Source organism: Giraffa tippelskirchi, chromosome 8, assembly GCF_054371585.1.
Source record: "Giraffa tippelskirchi isolate mGirTip1 chromosome 8, T2T-mGirTip1v1.2.pri, whole genome shotgun sequence".
Lineage (NCBI taxonomy): Eukaryota > Metazoa > Chordata > Mammalia > Artiodactyla > Giraffidae > Giraffa > Giraffa tippelskirchi.
In genome coordinates, this window is record NC_137282.1 from 80,527,848 (window position 1) to 80,536,829 (window position 8,982).

The 8,982-nt window shown below is 34.2% G+C and overlaps 1 protein-coding gene across 50 annotated transcripts in view; it reads left to right on the top strand.

Moving 5' to 3' along the window:
* The window catches only part of RAI14 (retinoic acid induced 14), a 161,295-nt gene that overhangs the window by 141,253 nt on the left and 11,060 nt on the right, over nt 1-8,982 (top strand). For 22 of the 50 annotated variants that reach the window (XM_081520450.1, XM_081520485.1, XM_081520461.1 and 19 more), the window contains 7 exons: nt 178-248; nt 1,787-1,893; nt 2,543-2,721; nt 2,973-3,001; nt 4,217-4,303; nt 5,219-5,305; nt 7,830-7,884. In XM_081520450.1, the coding sequence (XP_081376576.1) occupies nt 178-248; nt 1,787-1,893; nt 2,543-2,721; nt 2,973-3,001; nt 4,217-4,303; nt 5,219-5,305; nt 7,830-7,884 (615 nt within the window). Of the gene's footprint in view, nt 1-177; nt 249-1,786; nt 2,185-2,228; nt 2,722-2,972; nt 3,002-4,216; nt 4,304-5,218; nt 5,306-7,826; nt 7,885-8,982 lie in introns of all 50 variants that reach the window. The other 28 variants (XM_081520436.1, XM_081520479.1, XM_081520442.1 and 25 more) reach the window with 4 other exon arrangements.

Consider the following 8,982-nt stretch of genomic DNA (forward strand, 5'->3'; position numbering starts at 1 on the left):
CAGTAATTTAAAACACCGCTTACTTATCCATCCTGACATCATTTCTCTTCAGTGCAGCTAAGTATCATCTGCATACTGGGTGGACGTCAACTTTTCTTTCCTAGAAGCGTTTGATGCCCCTGGTTGTGCGACTAGCTTTGTGATTTGCTGTGGTTTCTGTGTCTTCCTTCCCTTTAGCCGCACAGGGCTGCCTTCAAGCTGTGCAAGTCCTTTGTGAGCACAAAAGCCCCATAAACCTCAAGGATTTGGTAAGTACCAGATGACCATTAGAAGTGGAGATGGACCCTGGTTTCTAGAGCACCATGGGCTCCTTCTGGAGCATTTGGCAAAAGTCTACTGCTTTCTGACCTAGATTCTCTTGTGCAAAACAGATTTCGGTATTAGCCCCATTGGTCCTTAAACCATTAATAAAACATTTTGCAGCATACACTGTCAGTATTTATTGCTAAGGATGGACACATGACTTACTATCAACCTAAATATCAATAACTTATTTTCCTGACTTTTAGTAAATAAAAAATAAGTCTAAATAGTTCTATTATTTTCTTTCTGCACCCCATATATCACCTTTGGTGCCCCCGGATAGTGTTTTCGAACTATAAAGATCACTTAGAGCCTATTTTAACCTTGCTGGACTATTTTGAGAATAAATTGACATGGCTCTTGCTCCTGTTTACAGTGCTGAATTTCCTGCTATAGCACGGGACTTGGCACGTATAAGTTACACCCGATGGGGACATTGTGAAGTGAGCATTTAGAATCTGTAAATAAATTCACACTCGCTGAATCTCAATACTTTATAACCAGAAAGTATTATAACTTCACAGAGATAATTTCCTAGGAATTCTGAAGTTCTACTCAGAGTGAATACTTAATCTTTAAGTAGCATTTGTATTTTTAAATATCCCCAAGTTAAAATAATTGGATATATTGTAACTTTTTTTTTCCTTTGCCTATTTGAATACATCTGCCTTAAAATTATTGTCAACCCCATATGTGGGGTATGTTCAATGCAAGAACAGAATAAGAGCTTCCTTTTATGGCTTGCATAATTTGAGTCAGGTCCCCTCTTCACCCTAAGATTGTGGAAATTGTCACCTATAAATTCTCCTGGTATTTTTTTCATTTGTTTTATACTGTGATGTTGAGATTCTTAATTCATTTTGCAATTTGTATGAGCTGGTAATCTAATTTTTTTCTAAAGGAATTGTCAGTTGTTATATTAAACAAACCTTTCTTTCCATCAATCTCTTTATCTTGTCATGTGTCAGTAATGGACAAATAAACTCTTTACTTATGTTTTGATACCTAGTAAAATTATGAAAGCATATGCTTTCCAAGAAGACAGTTGATGGCATGGCAGGATGCTAGGATACTTAGAAGAAAGTGCTTAGAGATCATGGGGCCTAGTAATGCCATAAGGAAACAACCCTTCATTTCTCCAGAACATGGAGAGCCATTTCTCAATGAACATGGTATACTTGCCTCAAGCCTTGACATACTTTGTGTTGCAGTCTCTCTCATCATCATCACTAGACTGAGTGACAGTCAAGGGAACAAGGAGCCCAAGAGCCTGGCTCCTTAGGAAAAGCCCACAGTCAGTGAAATTCCATAAGAAGAGCTGTGTTAGTGTGTGATTTTGGCTTTCTGGGGGGGCAGACTATATTGGTGGGTCAAATATAAGGACAGCAGGACAAGTCAGGAATAAGTACAGAAGGAATCAGGACCTTTACAATTGTGGTATTTGGCTTCTAAATTAAAATCTTAATCTGAATTTGTCTTCTAGGATGGGAATATACCACTGCTTCTTGCAGTACAAAATGGCCACAGTGAGGTCTGTCGCTTTCTTCTGGATCATGGAGCAGATGTAAATTCCAGAGACAAAAATGGAAGGTACCACAGAATTAGAAAACATGTGATTTCACTGATATCCACATTCTGAGAAGTTTTCACAGCTGTACTTTGGATCATTTGATTTAAAGCAGTTTTAACTTTACTGTTTTCTGCCTTTTTTTGATAGTTAAGAATCTGTTTTGACTTAAAAAAATGTTTTCTCCAGACCTCTGGGAGCATCATAGCTGACTGTGTCTATGATGACATTATTAAATGTTAAAATGGATAGGCCATTTCCTTTGACTTCTCAGGCAAAATAAAAGTAAACGTATTGGTTGTTTATAAAAAACAGTCTTAAAAAAAAAAAAAAAAAAAAAAAAAAAAAAAAAAAACAGTCTTAATAGGTTCTTTATAAAACTTGATTTGAGAAAAAGACAAGATCTGTGCCAATCATATTTAAATTCCATCATAGTTAGAAGATTATGTCTATGTTATTTGACCTAATATCTTTTATGATTTAATCTGAAGTTTTATAAAACAGCTGCCCGATTTTGGTAGCATTCCACTTTGAATTTCCTGGAGTATTAAGAGTAGTACAGGTTTACTGCACTTAATCTCCTTTTCTCTGTTTTTAAGACAAATGAAATGATTTCCTAGCAAACGTTTCCAGATTTTGTTAGTACTGACTTTTTGTCTCCTCATTCTTTAGAACTGCTCTCATGCTGGCTTGTGAGATTGGCAGCTCAAACATCGTAGAAGCCTTAATTAAAAAGGGTGCAGACCTAAACCTTGTAGATTCTCTTGGACACAATGCCTTACATTATTCCAAACTCTTGGAAAATGCAGGAATTCAAAGCCTTCTATTATCAAAAATCTCTCAGGATGCTGGTATGTAAAAGAAAATAGCCAATGTTGTTTCAAATTTATCCCACTCCATTTTCCCCAAAGAATACAGGAATTTGTATGATATTATTCTTTTAAATATATTCCTGGGGAAAAACGAAGTGTTGAATATTGTGTATGTTGTGTATATGGGTGTGTTTGTGTGCAAGTGTGTGTTTATATGCCCCCCCTACCCAAAGTGGATATGAGTCATTATGGTTCTTATAGTTTTTTTTTTCCTCATTTTTCTTCTATAGATTTAAAGACACCAACAAAACCAAAGCAGGTATTTATCTTTGGAAGAGGAGATTCTTTTTTATCATTGCTTGTGGGAATTTGAACATGTTCTGATTAAACCACTCTGTGGACCATTAGGAAAGTGATTAAGACTAGGCTGAAACTACTTAAGAAGTAAAATATCTTTGGAATAAATGATTTATTGTAAGGTGGTAAATGTTTTCTTAATGATTTAACCTGTTCCCAAAGCATGTAACTTTAAACTTGCTACTCATATATTCATCTTTTTTCTGAAATGTACTAATATTTCCTACTGGTGTGAAAAGGTTTGATGTGATTTTAACTCTGAGAACAACAGTATTTTAACTACTTGTGATATCACATGAATTACAGAACTCTGTCCATATCTGTGTTAGATATTTAATGAAAATATGAGATTTGCCACTTTCATTTTAATTAGATCTTTTCTAAAATGTCATTCATTTTTACACAAATGGAAATTGAGACGTTTACCCTGTTACTTTGGAGTTTTTCTTAAAAACATAGTCACTATTGTTTATTAATGAGCTATATATTTGACTATTTTATTTATAAGTCAAGGTTCTTGGAAAAACTATCATACTGAGCAAATACTTGATACTGAATTTATTTTGTACCAATTGTGTTATTTACTCATACCTTCAGAGATGAAGTTCTCCCTTTTCCCCATATTCATAGTCATTCCTTGTTATCTGTAGGCAATAGCAAAATCTGCAGACACTCAAGTGTCTTCTATAAAATAGTGTGGTACAGTTGGCTGTCTGTATCTGTGATTCTGGGATATGCAGATGGTTGAATCTGTGGGTGTGGAACTTGTGGATATGGAGAGTCAACTGTACATTTTTAAGAAAAGGAATGGAAGTAATAAAAAGGTAGGGGAAATACCATTGCTTTGCATTAAGATGGGAGGTAGACTGTGAACATACTCTGGGTTCTAAATAGTGGTAAACAATTCCTTATCCTCTCCTTTCCAAGTTCTGCACACCAACTTAATCTGGTTTTGTCTTGTGTTTTTTATTTTCTTACTTTAAAGCATGGGCTGCTACAAGAACACTTGGAGCATGCATATTACTTATTTTTATGTTGGTAGCAGATTTCAGAACTTGATAAAGTAAGAAGTGCATGAACTGTTGAGGTTTTTCTCATTTGTTTGATGAAGCTATTTACTCAGACTTTACTAACCTAACTAACCCACCTCCATTCTTTGGACTGTGATAACTTTCAGCATGATCAAGTCTCTAAAATAAGCTCAGAGAGAAGTGGAACTCCAAAAAAACGCAAAGCTCCACCACCTCCTATCAGTCCTACCCAGGTAAAAATGAAAGAAAACCAACAATGAAAAAACATATAACAACAAAGCCATAATTTTGTCATTTTGTGTTTAGGTCAAAAAGAACTGTTTTAAAATTGACCCTTAAATGCACATTTTAAATTTTCTTTAGCAGTTTTAAACTACAAATAGTGATAGGAAGAATTTTGATTATAGTAAGGAAATAATGTTGATTCTAACTTATTTCAAAGCTGAAGAATTAGACTGTATCTTTTTTAGAAGTTTCAAAATTCTCAATCTATGACAGGACCTTTTTCCTTAAGATAATAAGCTCAGTCAGCTCACATTAACAGCTCTAGTAAAGTGGGGAGAATGTGTGACTGGTGAAACATTAGTTGAAAGTAAATTTTAGTTGGTTTATCAAACATTATTGAAATATATTTGCCTTTCATATTACATTTAAGGTTGACTAACATTAAAGCAGCTTTCATTTTTGAGCTTATAGTGATTACTGAGTAGACGAGGAAGCTTGAATAACTATGAAATGGTAAATAAAGACAAGCCAGGGTTTATTATTAAAAGAAGCATAGGCCATAAAAAGAATAATCCTTATCAAGTATTTGAGAGGAATATCTCCTTCAATAAGTAATATTAAATATGTTAGCATATTCATTAATAATATTCTTAATCTGCAATAGAAATCTTATGAATTTGTAAAGTTAATTCTAGTGAATATAAGAGCAAACTTCCTTAGTTAATTCTACTCTGTAAACTTTCAGAAAGTATTTGAGATAGGTGAATTGTATTGAAAATATGTTACCCTTGAATTAATTGAAACTAAGCATAATTACTGTTAGATTTATTTGCATTGGTTAGATAGGCTAATTCTTTGGCACTGGAGAAGAAAATCTTTTGAAGAAGGATTCCTTATTGATGGTTTTCATTTTGGTTTTTCAGTTGAGTGATGTGTCTTCCCCAAGATCAATAACTTCAACACCACTTTCAGGAAAGGAATCAGTATTTTTTGCTGAACCACCCTTCAAGGTATTTCTTTTCTGTGTCCAACTTATTACTTAATTTTAAGATATACAATAGATTTGACTTAAGTTATATAGCACTGGGTAAAACAGAATATACTTCCCAGTCATTTGGTTTACAACCTTTTCATCAGAAAGCATCCTCTGATTATTTTTTCTGGTGAGGACTCCATAAAAAAAGAATAGACTGAACATATTTATTAACTAATATTTAATTTTCTTCATTTAAAAAAGGACAAAGATAAGAACTTACCTGATAACCAGTCATCTTTCCAAATTGAGTTGACATAACATCAGTCAAAAAGAAAGAAATGGATAGTCTCTGATGTCTTACTAAGAAGTAATTATATATTTTTATATAATTATAAAAGTAATATGTATTTATTTTAGAAATATTAGTAAATCCATTCTACCTGATTCTCTAGATTTGTGGTTGGAATGTATTTTAAGGAATGAGAGGATATTTCAGTTTAATATTTGTTTGCCTAAGTATCACTAGGAAATTATACTTGGAAAAAAAGTAAAGTTTATAATTGTTAAAGTGAAATTTCAATGGCATAATTGTGTGTTTATTTCCCCCATCTAAGAATTACTAAAAATAAATTTGTGTTCAACTTAGATGCACATTGATCTGAAAAAGATTCTATCAACCTATCATCTCCCTTGTGTTAACTAGATTTTATTAAAATATAAGGCAAGGAAAGGAAGTTATGCCTTTATAATTACCATCCTAATATCTTCTAATATGATTATGGCTCAAAGGGGGCAAATGCATTCCAAAGAGCAATATGACAAATTATGTTTTTCAGAAATAGAGTGTAAAAAGAATTATTTCTTTAAAAAAATCACAGAAAGATAAAAAGGACACCGTTTGTAATAGCTAAAGTTTAAAAAGGTAAAAGATGCTAGTGAGTGGTGATGATGTGGAAGAACTAGAACTCTCATACTCTGTTTGTTGAATGTAAAATGGTACAGCTACTGCAGCCCTCCAGGCTCCTCTGTCCATAAGGATTCTCCAGGCAAGAATACTGGAGTGGGTTACCATGTCCTCCGCCAGGGGATCTTCCCAACCCACAGACTGAACCCAGGTCTCCCACATTGCAGGCGATTCTTTACCATCTGAGCCACCAGGGAAGCCCACAGCTACTTTGGAAAACCATTTGATAATTTTTCTAAAAGTGCAACATACACCTAACATATCATCTAGCCATTCACTCATAGATGCTTACCCAAGAGAAATTAAAATATGTCTCAAAAAGTACACAAATGTTTATAGCATCTTTTTTCAAATATCCCTAAACTAGAAACAGTCCAAATGTCTTCCAACAAGTGAATGGATAAAGATAATGAGATATATCCATATATAAGAGTATTACTCAGCCATAAAAAGAGAATGAAGTGCTGGCCAAGCAGTATCATAGATGAATCTGGAAACCATCATGCTGAATGAAAGAAGCTAGGCTCAAAGAAGTTCATCCCTTGTAACATTCCATTTATACGAATTCTAGAAAATGAAAAAAGAGTAGTGTGATTGCCTGGGAATGGCAGGGATTGGCTAATGAGGCATGAGGAAACTTAAGAGGTAATGGGAATATTCTGAATCTTGATTATAGTGGTATCTTGGGTGTGTATCTGTTAAAACTCCTCAAATTAAAAGCTTTCAATGTATATACTTTATTGTACTGTAATAGAGTTGAAAAATAAAAATAAGCGCTTATTTTTTAAGTGAAAATAAAGCTTTTGTTATGATAAGCACTTGCCAAAAATGAGCCACTCTATTTTTAGCATTTGAACCTTTATAAAAGTTCCTTTGCTGAAAAATTCTCTCTCTTATCATGGTCTGTGGCTTATCTAGATAAAACTTAGTAATTTCTGGCAAGTAACTGTATTTTGTTTTGGAATGAGAGTTTGGCTTTGAAGTTACAAGAATTTTTCCAATATATTAAAAGACAGATATTCGGGGATACAGGTTTAGAGGAAATCTTTAGGGGATTGTCAGTCCACAGCCATAAGAATTCTTATTCCCTTATAAAATTACCTCTATTTTCCCTGACAGGTCTCATTGATTACCATTTCTCTTAAAAGCAATTAATAATGGTTTATCGATAAAGTGATAGAGCTAAAAATACTTCTAATGTATTTTAGTATATTACCCAGATAAGTAAAACTTCTATTTGTCTCTATTATGAAAGCAGTATTCACAATCTCAAGTTTTAGCACACAGCACACTAAATTAGCTATTACGTAATTTTATTATAATCTTCAAAGACTTTTGTAATATTCATGAGAAGTTTCATTTTGTAATATTTTGAGAATATATCCTTAGGAACCTCTAAATCAAAATTTTACCTCAGGAGTTAATTGTTGCTTTTATGTTCTTATATTTTAAAATATCTTCTTTGCTAGAGATGGTCTGTTTTCATAGTAGGATCACACCAACCTGTGTAAACTCAAGGAGGAAAATTTGCTAGACTCTTTTGCAGAGTGTTACATTCAGGAATATATTTTAAGTCATTTTTGTGTTCCAGCAGGCTGAGATTAGTTCTATACGAGAGAACAGAGACAGACTAAGTGACAGTACTACAGGTAAGATGAAGGGGCCTGTGTTTTTGTTCCCATGACTGGTCTCTATTTCATGTCCCTTTAAGAGAGCAGAGGGCAAGGAGAGGCACCCTGTCTGGGGATGTCAGAGAACCTTGGGTACCGCCCAAACACTGCCAGTATTTCACAGTCTGATGCTGTCTGCTTCAGCGGGCTTTCACCTAGATTTTAAGGAGTCCCTGAGCTTGGGTATGAAAAAAGAAATCTCTGTTTTCATCTGTTCCTAATTTAGCATTGGCACTTCCTTCAATGATGAATAGAGACAGTAAGCCCCAGCAGTGTTAGCAGATCAGTGGTTTTGACACCAAGAGAACTCACAGATGGTATCATGTCCCCTTACTGTTATTACAGATATCTTGAAAGATCATTTATAGTATCTCTACTTGAAACTATGCCAGTTATTAGACCTGCTTCTAGATCTTGTTATTTGGTGGGTTACAAAAGCCGCCCACTGATTGCTATAGCTTGTACGTTCTATTTTATGCATTTTAAGACACTGTTTTGAGATGAGGTCTACGGGCTGTGAGCTGCCAGCTAGTGGCCCTTGTGACTGAGCAGCAAGTTATTTCTTGAAGAGAGAGCCAACTGAGCACCTTCACAGCTGCCATTATTGAATTTTTCTGCTTTGGATTTTAAACAGACATGAAGAGAGTGTCAATGAAATCATATATGATCATACTGTCTTCAAGGAGGTTTGATTCATTGTACTGAGTTCAGCCTGTTGCTTCACCCTTTAAGAATGTAGTACAGTACCTTCAGAATCCATTTGAACTGTGGAGTAGATTATTTCAAAGGCCCCTTTTTTGCTCCAGCATTCAATTTCTCAGTCTGTTATGCATATCGTATGTGTTTGGAGCACTTAACTTACAGAAATTAGACATATAAACACATTACTGACTGGGGAATTTTTGCAGAAACTAATGCTTGAGACGTTAATACAGCTCCAGTTAATAATGTGTTAAGAAATATTCCTGGTAGAGAACAATGTTAATATAACTGCATAACTGTTACATTGGATACTTTAAAAGCCATCCATCCTATCTTAGAAGTAATTTTTGTTGCTTAGAATTACCCTCCTGCTCC